General features: G+C 45.2%; 1 protein-coding gene and 1 long non-coding RNA gene across 47 annotated transcripts in view; one reads left to right on the top strand and one right to left on the bottom strand.

Moving 5' to 3' along the window:
* The window catches only part of ank3b (ankyrin 3b), a 1101178-nt gene that overhangs the window by 362950 nt on the left and 718350 nt on the right, over positions 1 to 19878 (bottom strand). Inside the window, exon 1 of one of the 46 annotated variants that reach the window (XM_072478849.1) lies at positions 14710 to 14943. The exons of the other annotated variants lie outside the window; for them this stretch is intronic. Within the exon in view, the coding sequence (XP_072334950.1) occupies positions 14710 to 14745 (36 nt within the window). The 5' untranslated portion in view covers positions 14746 to 14943. Of the gene's footprint in view, positions 1 to 14709; positions 14944 to 19878 lie in introns of those variants that run through there. 46 annotated transcript variants of the gene reach the window in all.
* LOC140392402 (uncharacterized) overlaps positions 15133 to 19878 on the top strand; it is a 120927-nt gene continuing 116181 nt past the window's right edge. The window contains exons 1-2 of the long non-coding RNA XR_011935335.1: positions 15133 to 15208; positions 15312 to 15470. This is a non-coding gene — a long non-coding RNA (uncharacterized lncRNA). The remainder of the gene's footprint in view (positions 15209 to 15311; positions 15471 to 19878) is intronic.

The raw sequence follows: 19878 nt of genomic DNA, 5'->3' as shown, positions 1-19878 counted from the left end.
ATATGAGAGACAGAATTAATCTACATTTTGAGAGGTGGGATTAATCAAGAACAATCAGCATGCTTTTGTGAAGGGGAGGTCACGTCTGACCAACTTAACTGAATTATTCAAAGAAGTGGTCAGGTGTGTAGATGAGGGAATTGCATATGACAAATTCTACTTGGACTTCAGCAGATAAGGTCCCAGATAGGAGACTGATAGTGAAGGTAAGAGCCCATGGGATCCAAGGAAATTTGCAAATTGGATCCAGAATTGGCTGAGTGGCAGGAAGCAGAGGATAATGGTCGAGGTCCTGTGAAACCTGTGTCCAATAGCGGCCCGAAGGGATCACTGTTGGGCCCTTGGTTTATATAAATGATTTAGGCATGAATGTAGGAGGGTTGATCAGTAACTTTGCGGACGATATCAAAATTGGTGGGGTAGTACATTGTGAGGAAAATAGCCTTCATTTACAGGAGGATACAGACAGGCTCATCAGATGGGCTGATCAATGGCGAATGGAATTCAATCCGGATAATGTGAGGTGATTGACTTGGGCAGGGCAAAGAAGGCAAGGGACCCTGGAAATCACCGAGGATCAGAGAGATCTTGGTGTGCATGTACACCGGTCCCTTAAGGTAGCAGAGCAGGTGGATACAGTGGTTAAGAGGGCATATGGTATATTTGCCTTTATTAGCCGAGGCATAGAGTTTAAGAGCAGGGAGGTTATGCTGGAACTGTATAAAACGTTGGTTAGACAGGAATAAACTTTTCCCCTTGGTAGAGGGGTCAATGACCAGGGGGCATAGATTTAATGCAAGGGTCAGGAGGTTTAGGGCGGTTGTGAGGAAAAACCTTTTCATCCAGAGGGTGGTGGGAGTCTGGAACGAGCTGCCTGGAGGGGTGGTGGAGGCAGAGACCCTCATAACATTTAAGAAGTATTTAGATGTGCACATGTGATGCCGAGGCATACAAGTCTCTGGGCCAAATGCTGGAAAATGGGATGAGAATAATTAAGTGGTTGTTTTTGGCGGCACTGACGCGATGGGCCGAAGGGCCTATTTCTGCTGTCGGACTCTATGATTCTAAGGTATCCTGAACAGAACAGTGGGTATATCTACACCACAGGGGCTGCAGTTGTTCAAGGAGGCAGCTCACCACCACCATCTCAAGGGCAATTAGGGATGGGGAATAAATGCTGACCTTGCCAGCGACACCCACATCCCCTGAAAGAATACATTTGGAAAAGCTTTTACATTCACCTGCAAGGACACACAGGGGTTTGGTCTAATGTCTCATCCAAAAGACATAAAACAATGCAGAACTCCCTCAGTACTTCAGGAGGAGTGTCAGCTGCTCAAATCTCTGAAGTGGGACTTGAACCTCTGACCCAGAGATGGGAGTGCGAGTACTGAGTGCAGCTGACTGACATCTTGAAGCAGTGAGAAGCGCAGCATGCTACGAGTTTTAGCAATGGGTGTAATGTAGGAATACAGTTTAAGACCAGAGAAGACAAATTTCAATTGTAACATGAATTTTCACTGCTTGCTGCCGACACTAAGAGCAAAAAGCGGAAAATCTTTCCTTATTCACACTGGATCACTGGAGCCAAACTGAGATGACAATTGTGTAAACACCGGTGTGCATTTTGACATAGGTGGTAATGCTGCTCACCAAATAACTGAGACCAAGGAATTACTTACGCACAACCAGTGCTCTGTTGGAGCTAGCCTTTCATAGTTCAATGAATACAACAAATCACTTTGATTAAGCATGTCCATGTAACATGGCTGACACAGAACCTCAATAACTGGCCAGCAAGTGACTGAACTATTGCCTACACGCTATACTCATGTTCTATCGCGTGTATTTTGACTGAATATATTACACGTGTAAAGTGCAGTGCAAATGCTATACACACAATTGATGATTTACAAGCTACATAGGAAACATTTGCATTTACTTATAACACAATGATTTACATCACACCACAGCAGTGTCTCTGTACCTCTGCGACAGTACTGCACCATCATCACATGGGCTACTTCCCTCCATATTGTGTAATTGGTCCAATTTTACACATTGCACTGGAGAGTTGCAGGTTTCTGCTACACTTAGTGTGGAGAAGTGCTCATGAATCAACGGCCTAGCTCTAATTTTAAAATTATGCACCTCTTTTGTTCTGAACTATCCTACTAGAGGAAATAGTTCCTCTCCACCTACTATATCAAATCCTTCAGTCATCTTTAACATCTCAATTAGATTAGATCACCCTGTAATCTTCTACCCATAAGGGAATAACAAGCCTAGACCATGCAACGTGACCTCATAATTTAACCCTTTTAGCCCTAATATAGGCGTCACGGTAGCATAGTGGTTAGCACTGCTGCCTCACAGCACAAGGGACCCGGATTCAATTCTGGCCTTGGGTGATTGTGTGGAGTTTGCACATTCTCCCAGTGTCTGCATGGGTTTCCTCAGGGTTTTTGGGATGCAGGCATCGCAGGGTGGGCCAACATTTATTGCCCATCCCTAATTGCCCTCGAGGGGCAGTTAAGACTCAACCATGTTGCTGTGGATCTGGAGTTACATGTAGGCCAGACCAGGTAAGGATAGCAGATTTCCTTCCCTAAAAGGACATTAGTGAACAAGATGGGTTGTTGCGACAATCGACAGTGGTCATCTTTGGACTTTTTAATTTAAATTTCAACATCTGCTGTGGCAGGATTTGAATCTGGGTCCTCAAAGCATTACTCTGGGTCTCAGGTTTACTATTCCAGTGACAATATCACTACACCACTGCTTCCTCCCTCCAGTTTCCTCCTACAGTCCAAAGATGTGCAGGTTCGGTCGATTGGCCATGCTAAAAATTGCCCCTTAGTGCCCAAAGGTTAAGTGGAGTTGCGGGGATGGGGCAAGGAGTGGGACTGGGTGCTCTTTCAGAGATTCGGTGCAGACTCGGTGGGCCGAATGGCCCCCTTCTGCACTGCAGGAATTCTATGATATCATTTGCGTGCATCAAGACCAAAATATTCACCTTGGGATGGATTGCTGATAACTGAATGTAATACTCCAGGCGCAATCTCACCCGAGCTTTATACAACTGCAGTCAAACATCCACCCCTTTGCACTTCAGCCCCTTGAGATAAAGGTAAACATTGGGCAGCATTTACCCACCATCCTGCTGTGTTTTTCAGTGCCAGAGGTAGCCCGCCATCGGGACTCTGTTCCTGCCATTGTCAATGGGATTTCTCGTTGACTGCTCCCCTCATTACCGGGAAACCTGTGCACCGACCCAGAATTCCCGCCGGTAAATCCCGCCCATTATTTCCACTAACTTTTAATATTTACAGTTCATAGTCCAGCACTTCTCTCAGCTCTCCCACAGTCCTTGGCATTCCTCTGATTCGAAAGCATCTTAGATTACACAGCCAGGTTCAATGAAACCAATACAACTTATTCTGGTAAATCTCCCTCATGGTGCGATGATAATGTAAATTGGGGTGCTAATTACTTTTAAGCTAACTACATCTTAAGTACTGTAAACAGGTGGCCAACCTTGTACTTCTACAACATCATGTGGAGAAAAAGGATCATTGTTCCCTTATTTTTTGTTCTATTTCATTAAAATAAGCCGTCAAGGGAAGAAATTGAATGTATTGATGATTAGGTTATATTCGCCTGGATCATCACCACTGGAACCCTGGCTCTGGGCCATATTTAGTCTCTGCTCTCGAGAAGTGGATACCGTTGTTTTCTGGCCACATGGTAGCAAGTCAACCAGAATAATACTCAAGATGAAATCTGCTTATGTTCCAACAAATAATCATGAATTGTTGGAGGTTTTACAATACACAGCTAATGCCCATCTTAGCAGAGAGTACTTAAAGTCTCACTTATAACAAAATGCTAAATAAGACTTCCCTTTCTGAAGTTTTACATGAAGCTCTTGTCAAATGCTGCAGTCTATCTATTGACCCCACAGGAGACAATTGGATACACAATGAAAAAGACATGTTTGGATCGCTCTCGCATCTCATTTCTAAGTGATCACTATCCAAGATATAGCGGAGATAGGAAGTGTGAGCCCATTATAATTGTGTTATAAATGTTATTTCAGGAAGTTCTCCTTTTTTGATAAATGTCCCCAAGTCAGGTTTTCGGCTTGGTATCTCTGCAGAGCACCTGCATTTTGAACTTGCGATTCCAGATTTGTTTTTGAGTGCAGGCATCACAGGGTTAATTTTTACAAGCCAACACGGCTGGCGCAGTGTTTGCTGGATGAGAGAGGGTGGGTGCACAGCTCACTGAATTCAAATTGCAGCCTCTCCCCAATTGATTTTCTGGATCTGATTTTCATTTCCACTTGTTGCCCGCTCTGGAATTCTCTCCCTAAACCCCTCCACCACTCTTAACTCTCTCTCCTTCTTTAAAACTCTCCTTACTCCTTGATTTGTTGCTGCTTTACGATTATGGTGCTTGAGCCAATCAGCTGCACGGGTGACTCACAGTCGGTGAATTAACTGCAGCATTGGTGCAGTAACGGTGCTTTTCTGATCTTGTACCCGCGACATGTTGTTGGGGTAGAGTTGAGGCAACTTCAATCTGCATGGAACCGCAGACTAGGGGGATTCTGGAGGCTGGCATAGGGGAGTGCTTCATTTCCCCGGTGCCAACTTCCTTTGTGTGCAAAGAAATTCACCCAAAAACTAAAACGATTGCTCGTATTTTTCCACTTCCTTTTATGGAATGATGCCGACAGCCATGTTTCATTTTTTTCTGTAGTTATTTCAATCACCACAATGACTGTAATTATAAAGGTGAGCTCCTAGGTATGAGTCAACATGGCTTATGCAAGGCAAAATCTTTTCTGGCAATTATAAAGAATGTTGCTAATTATACCCCACAGAGTCTGATCTCAGCACTGAAAGGCAAACATTTATACTTCCACCCAAGCACCTCCATGTTAAGCCATGTTAATAGAAACACTTTAACAAGTTTGCATTTTGATGCCGTGGTTAATTTTCAGAAATGAAATCCAATTGATGAGAGAACGAGGAATACACACATGAATCACTTGAATTTGATCTGGATGCTGGCCTTTGAGGAGACTGCTGTGTGGAATGCATTACACAGTGGGTGATATTCTACGGTCACGCTGAGGTAGAAGCAGGGTCACAAAATGTGGTCAGCCCTTCAAAAGTATGTTGACTTCGACCGGACCACAAAATCCCACCGTGGAAAATTCCACCCAATGTGAGTTTTTTTAAACCAGAGAGAAAACATTGTGTGGTAAGAGTGACCCACTGACATCTCAAGGGTCGCATGCAGCTTTTCTGTTAGTAGCAACAGGAATTGACCATTCAGCCCCCTCGGGCCTGCCAACCCACACAACATGTCACGGTGATGAGCCGTTCCATTTTCTCATTGATATCCTTGATATCAGATATGCAGATTCGGTGGATTGTTCATTTTCAATGCGAGGGGATAGGATGGGGGAGGGGGCTTAAGCAGAATAGGTAGGGTGGCACGGTGGTTAACACTGCTGCCTCACAGTGTCAGGGACTCAGATTCAATTCCAACCTTGGGTGACTGTGTGGAGTTTGCACCTACTCCCCGTGTCTGCATGGGTTTCCTCCCACAGTCCAAACATGTACAGGTTAGATGGATTGGTCATGCTAAAATTTCCCCTTCGTGTCCAGGAATGCGCAGGTTAGGTTACGGGGATAGGGCAAGGGAGTGGACCAGTGTAGAGTGCTCTTTCAGAGGGTCGGGGCAGGCTCGATGGACTGCATAGCCTCTTTCTGCACTGGAGGGATTCTATGGAAACAAATGTCTATTCATATCAACTCCTGAAAGCCCCAATTGTCACCCAGCACATGTAGCCTTTTGATTATTCAAAATTCCTACTCGCCTGTGCGAGTGCTTACAGGGGAACAGTTCCTTTCAATCAACATTCTGGGGGTTATCATTGATCAGAAATTCAACAGGACTAGCCATATTAATACGGTGGCTAACAGAGCAGGTCAAAGGCTAGGAATCCTATGGCGAGTAACTCACCTCCTGATCCCACCCCTCCCCCTCCCAAAGCCTGTCCACCATGTGCAAGGCACAAGTCAGGAGTGTAATGGAATACTCTCCACTTGCCTGAATGAGTGCAGCTCCAACAACATTCAAGAAGCTCGACACCATCCAGGACAAAGCAGCCCGCTTGATTGGTCAACCTTCCACAAACATTCAAACCCTCCACCACCGACGAACAGTGGCAGCCGTGTGTACCATCTACAAGATGCACTGCAGTAATTCCTTAGACAGCATCTTCCAAACCCACGACCACTACCATCTAGAAGGGCAAGAGCAGCAGATATCTGGGAACCCCCAACTTGGAGGTTCTTCAAGTCACTCACCAGCATGACTTGGAAATATATTGCCGTTTCTTCTCTGTCACTGGGGCAACATCCTGGAACTCCCTAACAGCACTGGGTGCACCTACACCTCAAGGACAGCAGCTGTTCAAGAAGGCAACTCACCACCACCTTCTGAAGGGCAACGAGTGTTGGGCAATAAATGCTGGGCCTAACCAGTGCGCCCACATCTCGTAAATTAATTTAAAAAAATAAACTCCTGTAATGTGGCTTCTCCTGTCTAATTAGCCTCACTGGTGTTAGCAATGGTCTGCATGCTGACTCTTGCTGATTGGATGACCAAATTCAGGGGCATGGGAATGAAAGGGAAGGCACTGAGAGAGAGGAGCAGGAAATGTGCGAGTGGAGGGGGGCCTGAGCAGAGATCGGACCATGGGAGCACGAGTTATGAGGGAGCGCCCTTAATTAATTAATTATGTGGCTCAATTGGGCTCTAGGTGGGAGGCCCAGACACCTACTTGCTTGCTGCTCACAGGATGATATGATGGCACTACATCTCCCACTTTCTGATGTCATATTATGGACTCCCCATCCCTAACAGCCGGGTAGAATGCTGCCCACCCCTGGAGTATTTTGTTGGCATACCTGGTAGGAAATCCTGTGCCAATCAAGTATTCCAATGGCAGTGTTTACTTGACAATGTTGATTTTCCAGTCAACTCTGCGGTCTTGCATCAAAATCAGGATGCACAGTCCAATACAAGTTACAGATGAAATATGTCCAGGCCAGGGTAATACCGTTTTATAACATGCAATAGGTTGAGAGGGAGACACTCACACAAACTGAGGCAGGTTTGTGATTTAGATTTGTTTAGTCATAATCCCACAGATGGCAACTCCTCAGCCAGGCATTTGGACCAAATGTCTGAACTTGCGTTTCCTGTCGTTCCGAGCAGGGTTACCATTGCAACAACACAATCATCAACAGGGTAAAACTAACCTGTCCCATGAAGGCTCATGTTCCCTATTAGTGGTTGAACAATACAACACTCGGCGAATTCTGCTTCGCAATGATAGGGAGAGCTGGCATTGAAGGGTCAAAAAGTGACCTTGCTATGAATGCTCGGCTGCCAGAAGCCAGGAACTTACACAAGGAATGTAATTGCCTACTCCCCCCCCCCCCCTTCAGTAACAAAGAGGTTAAAGCTCATAAGTGTGCATCATGTGATTGAGTATTGAGATAATCGGTTTTACGATGGTGTCTATTATTCATTTCTAATTGACTAATCAGTAATACAGTCAACTACATCTGGATGGGTAATTATTCACATGTGGCCAGTAGCAAATGGATTGACTAACACATCCCAGGAAACGCCTGGCGAATGGAAATTAGAGCTGGCAGTATATGGAACAGTTCTTCTGAGCAGAGAAACTCTGCAGCCATCAATAGTGAAATTGTGTTCCTCAGGTGCCAGCAGGAATGCGGCCATCTCCCCCCCACCCCGTCCCCTTGCCCCCACAACCCCTCCCCGGGCCCCCGCCAAAAGAAAAGTGATTGATGAAATTTCAAGTCAGTTTCTGTAAAATGTACTTGTGTCTAAATGTTCTCAAAACATTAACTCTGTTTCTCTCTCCACAGATGCTGTCAGACCTGATGAGTTTTCCCAGCATTTTCTGATTTTTCTTCAGGTTTCCAGCAGCATTTTGCTTTTATTTTCTTTCGCTCGGTTGGCTGTGTAACCAGAGCATGGTGCAGAATGATGCCAAAAGCACGGATTCAATCCCCATACCGACTGTGCCAGTTTGTGGAGGCTGCCTCCTTGTCTAACCCCAAGCTTGAGGTGGAGTTGGGCCTCTTAAGCTAATGGAGATGCCTACAGTCCTACATAGGCTATGGCTAATTACTTCCGACTAATTACTCGGAATGCTCAATTTTAAAAGCTAATCCCTTCAAATTAAACTGCTGTCACAACTCATCTGAACAAATCGTAGATTACAGCAAGGATATCAGCTGCAATTTAGTATATGCAGGGAAACAAGGGATCTCTATCATAGACAATGTCTTTTTGGCTTTAATAGGCCAGACAGCCCTGCTGTATATTCCCTAGTTTACAGTATTTACATCTCAGCACTGTATAGGGTTACACAGAAAGAGGCCATTCAGCCCAACCAATCCATTCCAGTCATGCCTCCTCCCAATTCCCCTCATCAAAATCTATCATCACAGCCCTCTTCGCTTCTCCCTCATATATATTTTTTTTAATAAACATTTTATGGAGGTATTAATGGTTTTATAACAGTAACGGAAGAAACAGTGTACATACAATTATAAACGTAGTGCAAAAGCCGTCTTCCTCTCTCACAGGTCCTACCTTTCCTAACTCCCCACTCTACACTAAACTAGCCCCACAACGGTTAATTTTCCCTGAAGAAGTTGACGAACGGCTGCCACCTCCGGACGAACTCCAACATCTCCCTCATATATTTGACTAATCCACTTCATGTGGTAGTGAGTTCCACATCCTCACCACTCTTTGGGTAAAGAGGTGGTTGGTGGCCATGGACTTCCATTTGTTGGTCCATGGTCATGCTCAGTAAGGAACTGCAGTGGTTTGCGAGTTGCCTTCTGATGGTTCTACCCGACGAGGAGATCCTCCCACTCTTATTACCAGCCATAGGTAGAACGTTTTTCAGATCGATACTCAACCTGTTTGGCCACATTACGAACACACTTTCTGTGACCATCAAGTCCCAGAGTGAGACGCTGCCACTGTATCATAAGACACCTCCTATGCCAAAATGTTACTTCACATTTATCTGTGAACTACATATTTGTCCTTTCTGCAAGTTTGTTAATATTCTCCTGCAACTTTCTGCAGTCCTCCTCAATATTGGTCACTCCCCGACCCTATGGCACCATTTGGTGTCATCTTCCAATTTAGAAATTGTGCTTTTGATTCCACAATTGTCTTCAGTGTACTTTTTCTGCAGCCTCGGAGCACCATCCCCCTCAGCTCACTTATGCATGGTGACCAAGCGGGAAACACATGAAGCTGGCTTTCATCCCACAGTTCCAGACTTATGAGTACAACAGTACTGTCAACAGGAAGTGGACTGGAGCCAGTGGTGAACTGCAGGGATCGGCATCTCGGTCTCAATGCCAACCAGATGAGTCACGTGTGAGAAAACAAACGCCATTCGAGAATTTTAGACCAGCTCCAAGCCAACTGAGCCAGAAACTAAATGGAACCGAATCAATAGTCTTCACAAACTTAATGGGGAAAAGCGCAGACATTTGTTTTGTAACCATTGCATCATGGTTTACTTCAAAACAATTTACAACATTTGCCACAGTCTCCTTACTAAACAATAGGGGTTCAGCATTCAGAGAACTAGGGGTGCAGTGCTTTAGCCTTATCTCCAGCCACCATCCTTCTGTCAATGTGGTCCCTGGCTCAGAATGTGGAATCCCAGAATCACCCCTTCAGATTATATTGAGACATGCTGAGTACACTAACACTTTGGAACACCAAGGAAACTAGCATCAATCTAAGAGATGGTACTGGTCTCTGAAACAAATGTAAGGTTTGTACATCTGAAATCTTCAGTCTCGATTGTACAAAAAGATTTTTAAATAGGACTTGCATTTATCATGATCTCAGGTGGCCCAGTAACATTTTACATCTGTTCTGATCAAGGGATGTCTCAGTTAAGTCCACAATCAAATTGTTTTCTTCTTCTTTAGCTGTGGTTCTATTGGTAAGGCACACACTTCCCATCAATACACTGCATTAATACATTCCAATTCAGTAAACCATCTAAAGAAAGGTCCCAGAGGCGGACTTACACTTTGGGGGACCCTGCACTCTCCCTCTTCGCGGGGACCCCACATCAGATCCCGCCCCTAATGACATGGTGGCCTGCCCCTAATGACATTGAGTTCCGCCCCAATGATGTCTAGCCCCGCCCATAATGATATCCAGTCCCATCCCGAATGAGGTCAATGCCCTCCTGACCCTACCCACCCTCAGCTCACAGAATGCATGGCACAAAAACCCAAAATCTCACCCTCGCTGCCCAGTGCAGCCTTCTCACTCTGAGCTCTGCCTGGCTGGCTGGTTGGCCTCTGGCACTGGTCGAGTTGCCCTGCTTCCGCTGGCTGCGGCTCCCTGATTCCCCGAGACATGAGCCAGGGCTTGCCTGGCCTTCTTCGCACCTCCAGACTGCTGCTCTACTCACCACTTGGCTCTCACTCAGTTGGCCAGGCCTCAAGCCTTGATGGCCGTTTGTGCTCCTGGCTGCTGCTGCTCGCTATCTGGCCTGGCCTCTGCTCTCGCCTGCCCTCACCACCCAGTCTGGTAGCTGTCCAGTCCTCTAACTCTTAGCCCTGCCTGGATGGCCACTTACTCTGCTCAAGTCACCCCGCTCCCGTTTACCACTGCTCCCCGATTCCCCGAGACATGACGGCGGTGCTTGCCTGGCCTTCTTCGCACCTCCAGACTGCTGCTCTGTTCATCTCTCGGCTCTCGCTCGGGTGGCCAGGCCTCGATCCTCAATGACCCCATGTGCTCTTGGCCGGCTGCTGCTGGCTATCTAGTCTGGTGGCCTCTTGTTTTCTTTGGTTGCCCGCCCACCTACCCTTTGCCAAATCCTTTGCCAAAAACATGTAAGCCGATTCAGTATCTCTCAGGATGACGATATTTCTGGTCTCTCTCTTGGACAAAAATGGAGTGACTTCCTTTCAAGTAAATCACAGGTAAGTCACAAACCCCATGCAAGTCTCTGCATCTGTATCTATTCCAGAGGTAAAATATTAAATGCAATGGGTGTCTAACATTCTTCAATTTCTCGTGCAGTTTTCCCTGTGGAAATTCCTGTCACTTGCACATGGGCCAGCACCTGCTCATGTTTTATTTTGCTTTTGTATTTAAAACCACTTTGTTGGGAATGGGCAAGGGAACACAACATTTCTGAACATCATGAAGCATGATCAGTTTCTTGGAATAACTACAATGGATCGTTCCATTTATATTACAAAGAACAAAAACATAGCTGAAGGCTCCAAGCACAGAACACAGTTTCAGCATGTGATAATGTGGTATGATCAAACTCTGTTACGTTAAGAAACTAATTAAGCAGTTGCTGAACAATACAGGCTGCTTATAAAGTACTCCTGCAACATTAAAGATGAATAACTTGGGATGTAACAAATGATGGAAGCAAACCGTTGATGCAATATGAAAGCATAATTCATAATTTTTTTTACTGTTAATGTTGTTTCATTGTATTTCAGATACTGAAGCTGATTGAAAATGACAACAGAAGAGAAGTTGAACTGTGTGTTATGCCCAGTAGAACTAAAGTCCATCTCATTAACATTTTTCTTCATATATGAATTATGCTTTCCGATGTGATTGACAGTTTGCTTCCATCATGTGTACATCAGTTGGTCAAGGACTTTATAAATACCCAGTACTATCTTATTGTTGTTTTGTAACACTCTGTATCAGTAAAGGAGAGTTGTACAATGAAAATTATTGACAAGCTGCAGGAGTGACTACGATGTCACAACTCTGACATTTGCACTAAATTTAACAGAAAATGCTTGACAGGCAACTATACTTCACATTGGCAACCTCAAGCAGATGTGATGGCTTGACATCTCCTGTCTCATTATAATAATAATAATCTTTATTGTCACATTATTGCTTATATTAACACTGCAATTAAGTTACTGTGAAAATCCCCTAGTCGCCACATTCTGGCGCCTGTTCGGGTACACAGAAGGAGAATTCAGATGTCCAATTCACCTAACAATCACGTTTTTCGGGACTTGTGGGAGGAAACTGGAGCACCCAGAGGAAATCCATTGGGGACACGGGGAGAGTGTGCAGACTCTGCACAGACAGTGACCCAAGCGAGGAATCGAACCTGGGACCCTGGCGCATTCATGTCACACAAGTGCCAGGCAATAGCCATCTCAAAAAGAGAACCTCACCACCTCCACTTGGCATTCAATGACAGCAGACTGGAACATCTCAAGGTGGTGGTTTCACCATCATAGTTGGCTGCAGCTCTGCTTCCGTCCTGCTGCCAGTGTTTCTCTCTGGTTCCATACACAAACACTGCCCGGAAGAACGGAGCGGTAAACAAGATGGCGGCGGTCGCTGCCGCTTCCCACCAATTAGCAAGGTATCAAGACAATCACCTGAGGTATTCAACTGTTGGAGATGAACCATGAACCTTAAACACTTGGACAATGGGGCCTTGGCTAAGTGAGCTTCCCAGATATGATCGAAACCAGTTACGCTTGGTATACACTAGCAATTACCTTATTTGGATCCCCTGACGGCTGGAGATGAAAGGTCACCTCAAAAGTCAATATTTTGTATGGCTTAAGCACATGTTTTCTGTGCCGAATTGAGGACAAGCAGCTGGGACGCTGAGAGAGAGAAGACCAGAGCGAAGTCCCTCTTGCCCCGCCTCTCTCTCTCTATCCAAGCCACCTTGCAAGTTTTGAACCCTGTTTGCTGAACGTGACCATTCAGGGGATGTTTTAACAGAATTCAGTCCAGCACTACCATCTCCAGAAGAATAACCGAATCAGCTATCTACATCTTTAAACCAAATGCGTCGGCGACATATAGAACATAGAACATACAGTGCAGAAGGAGGCCATTCGGCCCATCGAATCTGCACCGACCCACTTATGCCCTCACTTCCATCCTATCCCCGTAACCCAATAACCCCTCCTCATCGTTTTGGCCACGAAGGGCAATTTATCATGGCCAATCCACCTAACCTGCACGTCTTTGGACTGTGGGAGAAAACCGGAGCACCCGGAGGAAACCCACGCAGGCACGGGGAGAACGTGCAGACTCCGCACAGACAGTGACCCAGTGGGGAATCGAACCTGGGACCCTGGCGCTGTGAAGCCACAGTGCTATCCACTTGTGTTACCGTGCTGCCCTATAAGACACTGATGGAAAGTCACAAGAACACGGAACTCAGCCTGAAGCCAGCTGAGACACCAAACTACAGTCAGCATATTCTTTTCAGGTTATATGGACTTTAACTTGACCAAACTATCCTTCCCACTCTGTAATATCTACTGACTGTGTGCCAAAGTCGGAGCGTGCTTTATTATTTTAATTAGATCGGTTTAAGTAAAACATGTCTGATTGGATCTTTCATAATCACAGCGTGCAAACAGTTAAGTGGTTACTAAATTGTTAAGTGTGTACCCTTTTCAAACAACAAAACCTACACAGACAAACGAGGAAAGGGAAAAGAGGGGAGCCACTCGACCCTTCCTCACAAGATTGTAACAATGTGTATATTTTCCCGTACCAGCCTCCCCGAACAGGCGCCGGAATGTGGCGACTAGGGGCTTTTCACAATAACTTCATTTGAAGCCTACTTGTGACAATAAGCAATTTTCATTCATTTAATTTAATTTACTGACCATCTTCCTACACTCAGTAATTCGGAAAGTAAAATACTCAAAATTAACAACACTCGCACACACTTTTTGTCATACCTTTTTATCAATAAATGTACAAGTTTATGTGCCTACCCTATGTGACTATGGGTCACTGTCTGTGTGGAGTTCACACTTGCTTCCTGTGTCTGTTTGGGTTTCCTCCGATGCTCCGGTTTCCCCCACAGTCCAAAGATGTGAAGGTTAGGTGGATTGGCCATTCTAAATTGCCCCTTAGCGTCCAGTAATATACAGATGAGGTTAGGTGGATAGGGCGAGGCAGTGGGCCAGGTAAGTTGCTCTTTCAGAGGGTCAGTACAAACACGATGGGCTGAATGGCCTCCTTCTGCACTGTAGGAGTTCTATGATTCTTCTATGAGTACTATGATTGTAGGTCAATGATGGTGTTTATTACTTATCTCTTATTAGCTAATCTGTTGAAGATTTCCTGTGTAGCATTTCCTATCTTACGCCGTGATTGCCCTTCAACAAAGCAACTCATTGGCTGTAAAGTGCTTTGGGATGTCCTGAGGTTGTGAAGGGCACTCTATAGAAATGAGCGTTTTTCTTCCTCAGAATTTAACCATATCATTTTATAACTAATCCCAATATTACAATTGCATTTCTGGTCTCTTTCAACTCTGAGGAGTTGTGGTGCATCTTAAATCTTCCCAACTCAGGTAGCTTTACACAGTTGCACTGATCTCCAATAACAAGCTTACAAAGTGGATGAGGGAGGTGCTCTCATTCACAGTATTCGTGCTGTTTACCTTAATTTAGTTTCTGGCATATAGGCCGATCATGGTTAGGTAAATAACCCTGTAAACTCTAGTACAGAAACTAAACCGAGCCAAGCCCCTTTCAGTCAATAGCTTTGATCACTTACTTGCTCCAATAAGTTTGTTTCCTCCTGCACTGCCATCTTCTCCTGCTGAAGATGAAACCTGCTGATCCGATTAATGAGTACTTGGCTTAAGAAGCTCACTATGGCATTACATCAGGTCTAAAAATAGCAGCCAGGGAGGTGGAGTTTAAAATATTCCTGGTTTCACTGTGGCATAGACAGGATAATAGATTCAATCCCTGCAAACGCAAAAAAAGGTTGAGCCTTCACTGCCCTCACAGTACTTACATATCACCTTCGCAAGAGTCCGAGTGAGTTAACCATATTTATAGAGACTCATCACACAGTCTACATGTAAAATGGGGCTGGGTGTACCAGAATAGCAGCAACAGCTGCTTCACAACCTGCTTTTTGCACCAGCTTATCAGTGCCTGTTTGCTACAATGCAGAGCACTTCTGGCCCAAGTCAACAGCCCTCATTAAAAACAAATCATCCATGGTTATGAAATGCTGCCCTAAGACAACTTTCAGCCGTTTGAGGGTTTGGATATTCTGGCCATATCAATTCATTACTGTACAATGGAATATGGAGTACTATATGAGGAGCAGAAACAACAAAACAACTCTGTTTTATTCTTTCACAGAATTTGGGCATCGCTGGCTAGTCCAGCATTTATTGTCCATTCCTAATTGTCCTCGAGAAGGTGGTGGTGAGCCATCCTCCTGAACCGATGGGTGCTGTGAGGAAGGGATTTGGATCCAGTGACAGTGAAGAAACAGAGATGTATTTCCAAGTCAAGATGGTGAGTGACTTGGAGGGGAACTTCCAGGTCCTGGCGTTACTAGATATCTGCTGGCTTGGTTCGTCACATGATAGTAGTCGTGGGTTTGGAACGTGCTGTCAAAGTGTTGATAAGTTGCTGCAGTTCATCTTGTAGATGTGTTGGTGGTGGAGAGAGTAAATGTTTCAGGTGGTGGATAGGGAGCCGATGAAGCAGGTTGCTTCGACCTGAATGTTGTTGAGCTTTTTGAGCTGCACATGTCCAGGCAAGTGGAAAGTAGTGCCTTGTAGATAGTGGACAGGCTTTGGGGAATCACAAGGTGATTTACTCGCTACAGGATTCCTGGTCTCTGACCTGCTCTTGTAGCCACAGTATGTATATAGCTAGTCCAGTTCAGTTTCTGGTGAATGGTCACACCAGAATGTTGCTGGGGGGATTCAGTGATGGTAATGCCATTCAATGTCATGGGAGACGATTAGATTCACTCTTGTTGGAGATGGTCATTGCCTGGCATTTGTGTGGTGCAAATGTGTCTTGCGATTTGAGAGCCCAAGTTTGGCTATCGTCCAAGTCTCATCACTTTCTGAAGAGTTGTGAATGGCACTGAACACTGCAAAAATCATCAGCAAACATCCCCACTTCTGACCTTCTGATGGAGGGAAGGTAATTGATGAAGCAGCTGAAGGTGATTGAGACTGGGACATTACGGTGAGGATCTCCTGTAGTGATGTCCTACGACAATGGTGACTAACCTCCAAAACCCACAAACATCTTCCTTTGTGCCAGATATGACGCCAACCAGCGGAGAGTTTTCCCAGTTTACTGTGACTTTAGCTTTTCTAGGGTTCCTTGGTGCCACACTCGGTCAGATATTGCCTTGACATCAAGGGCTGTCACCTTTGCCTCACCTCTGGAGTTCAACTCTTTTGTCACGCGGGGCCTTGAGTTTACAGATTGTGGTTAAGTACAATTTAGGGGACATGGTGGCATAGTGGTATTGTCATTGGACGGGTAATCCAGAGACCCAGAGTAATGTTCTGGGAACTCAGGTTTGAATCCCACTATGGCAGATAGCAAAACATCTGGAATTAAAAGTCTAATGATTACCATGAAACCATTGTTGATGGTCATAAAAAACATCTGATTCACTAATGTCCTTTAGGGAAGAAATCTGCCGTCCTTACCGGTCTGTCTTACATGCGACTCCAGACCCACAGCAATGTGGTTGACACTTAAGGCGAATTAGGAATGGGCAATAAATGATGGCCCACCAGCAATGCCCTCATCCCATGAAAGAAAAGATTTTTAAAATTCTGATGCTGCTATTGGCCCACACTATCTCATGGATGCCTAGTTTTGAGATGCCAGAACATTTCTAAATCTATTCCGCGCGGGATTCTTCGACCACACCCACCCGGTGACCGGACATTCCCGCCCAAGGTCAATGGATCAATGGTCCCCGCCCCATTCGTCGCGATTTTGTGGCGGGCATGGCCGAAGAATCCAGTCCTCCATTTACCATGGTGGTGGTGTCATACTCTATGGTGCAGGACCTCCTCAATATGAAGACAGAACTTTACCTTCCCAAGGACTATATGGTGCTTTCTCCTACCAATACTGTGTTGGACAGATGTATCTGCAACAAATGGATTGGTGAGGATGAGGTCAATTTAAGTTTATCCAGGCAGCACAGTGGCGCAGTGGTTAGCATTGCTGCCTCACGGCGCCGAGGTCCCAGGTTCGATCCCAGCTCTGGATCACTGTCCGTGTGGAGTTTGCACATTCTCCCAGTGTTTGCGTGGGTTTCACCCCCACAACCCAAAAATTGCATGGTAGGTGGATTGGCCACGCTAAATTGCCCCTTAACTAATTGTGTACTCTAAATTTTTTTTTAAAAATTAAGTTGGTTCCTTCACCACCTGCCACAAGCCCAATCTAACATTATGTCCTTCAGAATTTGGTCAGTTTGGTCAATACTGGTACATGGGCCACCTTTAGTGATGGACATGGAGGAGGGCCCACCACTTAGACTACATTCTGTGCCCTTGCAGTCATCAGTGCTTCCTCCAAGTGGCGTTCAACATGGACTAACACTAATTCATCAGCTGAGGGGGCAGCGGAGGTAGGTGGTGTTCATCAGGAGCTTTCCTTAGGCATCGTTGACCTGAGACGTCATGGGGTCCAAAGTCAATACTGAGGACTCCCCAGGAAACTCGTCCCCAAATGCATACCGCTGTGTTGCCACCTCTATTAGGTCTGTCCTACCAGAAGCATTTTGCCTGCATGGAATTGTATGTGAAACACTTACTCTAGAGGTTCTATACAAATGCACGTTGTTCTTGTTATACTGTGGCTTGAGCAGAGTCTTGGTGAAACACTCACTTACAACTACTGGGGGGTGAGTGCAGTTGAGGAAATTGAACATACCTCGCTGGATACCAATGTGAAGAGTGCAAACCAGTAAGATAGCAACCTTACTTAAATGAACAGAAATAGAACACAACTGCAGCTAATGAGAAAGAACAGAGGAATGCCTTATCTGGAAGTTTTGCAACATTAGAGTGTGGCTCCAGCTTCATCTTAAACTAATAGATAATAAGTGAAAAAGCTGAAGCACCAACTTGCATTGACTGCTCTCTCACATGATAATGTAGCTTACCTCGTCAGTAAAATTACATATATTGTCGTGTTTTAAAAAGAAACATCCAACTCCCCAGTGTCTTCCACATTCCTAAAGATGCTCCGTGATTATGACAACATGATTAGCTTGGGATAGATTGGATTCTAATGGTTGCTGTGTCTCAGCTCAGCCAAGTGGTGGCATTCTTGCTGACAAATCAGAAAGTTGTGGGTTCAAGCCCCATTCTGGGCTGACACTCCCGCTGCAGTGCTGCATGGGTGCTGCACTGTTGGCGGTGACGTCTTTCAGATGGACAAAAAAAAAATCAAAATGCTGTCAACCTGTTCAAGTGGTTCAAATGGATATTTATTATGAAGATTTGGAAAGAGAAAGATTAATTCACCATTGTCAGTATAGTTTTATGAATATATAATAATCTTTAGTGTCACAATTAGGCTTACATTAACACTGCAATGACGTTAGTGTGAAAAGCCCCGAGTCGCTACATTCCGGCGCCTGTTTGGGTACACTGAGGGAGAATTCAGAATGCCCAAATGACCTAACAGCATGTCTTTCTGGACTTGTGGGAGGAAACCGGAGCACCCGGAGGAAACCCACACAGACACAGGGAGAACGTGCAGACTCCACACAGACAGTGAACCAAGCCGGGAATCGAACCTGGGACCCTGGAGCTGTGAAGCAACAGTGCTCCCCACTGTGCTACCATGTTGCCATTTATATAAATGATCTGAAAGCAGGGACAGAGTGTAACAGCAAAATTTGCGGATGATACTAAAATAGGCGGGAAAGCAGGCAGTGAAGAGGAAATAAAGATTTTACAGACGGATATAGAGAGGCATGGGGAATGGGCCGAAATTTGGCAGATGGAGTTTAATGTAGATATGTGTGAGATTATCCATTTTGGCTGAAAAAATAGAAAGGCAAATCATTATCTAAATGGAAAGCAGATTCAAAATGCATCTGTGCAGAGGGATCTGGGTGTCTTTGTTCATGAATCGCAGAAAGTTGGTATGCAGGTACAGCACATAATTAAAAAGGCAAATGGAATGCTAGCGTTTATTGCAAAAAGACTGGAGTAGAAAGTAGAGAAGTGGTGTTGCAATTGTATAGGGTGTTGTTGATACTACATCTGGAGTATTGTGTCCCGTTTTGAGGAAGGATGTGGTGGCATTGGAGGCAGTTCAGAGGAGGTTCAACAGATTGATTCCGGGGATGAAAGGATTGACATAAGAGGAGAGATTAGACAGTTTGGGCTTATATTCGCTGGAGTTTAGAAGGACGAGAGGGGATCTGATCGAGGTATATAAAAATGGATTGGTAAAGTAAACGCAGACCAAATGCTCACCCTTGCAGGGCAATCTAGAACGACAGGTTATAGATATAGGTTGGGATGTGGTAGATTTAGAACTGAGATTAGGAGGAACTACTTTTCGCAGAGGATGGTGAATTTGTGGAACTCGCTGCTCCATAATCCGGTGGAGTCTGAGTCATTAAAAGGTTTCAAGAAGGAGGTAGATATATTTCTGATTTTAAAAATGGGTTAAAGGGATATGGGAAACAGGCAGGGTGGTGGATTTGAGACCAGGAAAACATCAGCGATGATCTGATTGAATAGCGAAGCAGGCTCAAAGGGCTGAATTGGCCACTTCTGCTCCTGATTACTATGTTAGAACATAGAGCAGAAGGAGGCCATTCGGCCCATCGAGTCTGCACCGACACACCCAAGCCCTCACTTCCACCCTCTCCCCGCAACCCAATAACCCCTCCTAACCTTTTTGGTCACTAAGG

Source organism: Scyliorhinus torazame, chromosome 16 (assembly GCF_047496885.1).
Source record: "Scyliorhinus torazame isolate Kashiwa2021f chromosome 16, sScyTor2.1, whole genome shotgun sequence".
In the NCBI taxonomy this organism is placed as follows: domain Eukaryota; kingdom Metazoa; phylum Chordata; class Chondrichthyes; order Carcharhiniformes; family Scyliorhinidae; genus Scyliorhinus; species Scyliorhinus torazame.
The sequence above is the reverse complement of the archived record's forward strand: the minus strand, read 5'-3'. Positions and strand labels throughout refer to the sequence as shown.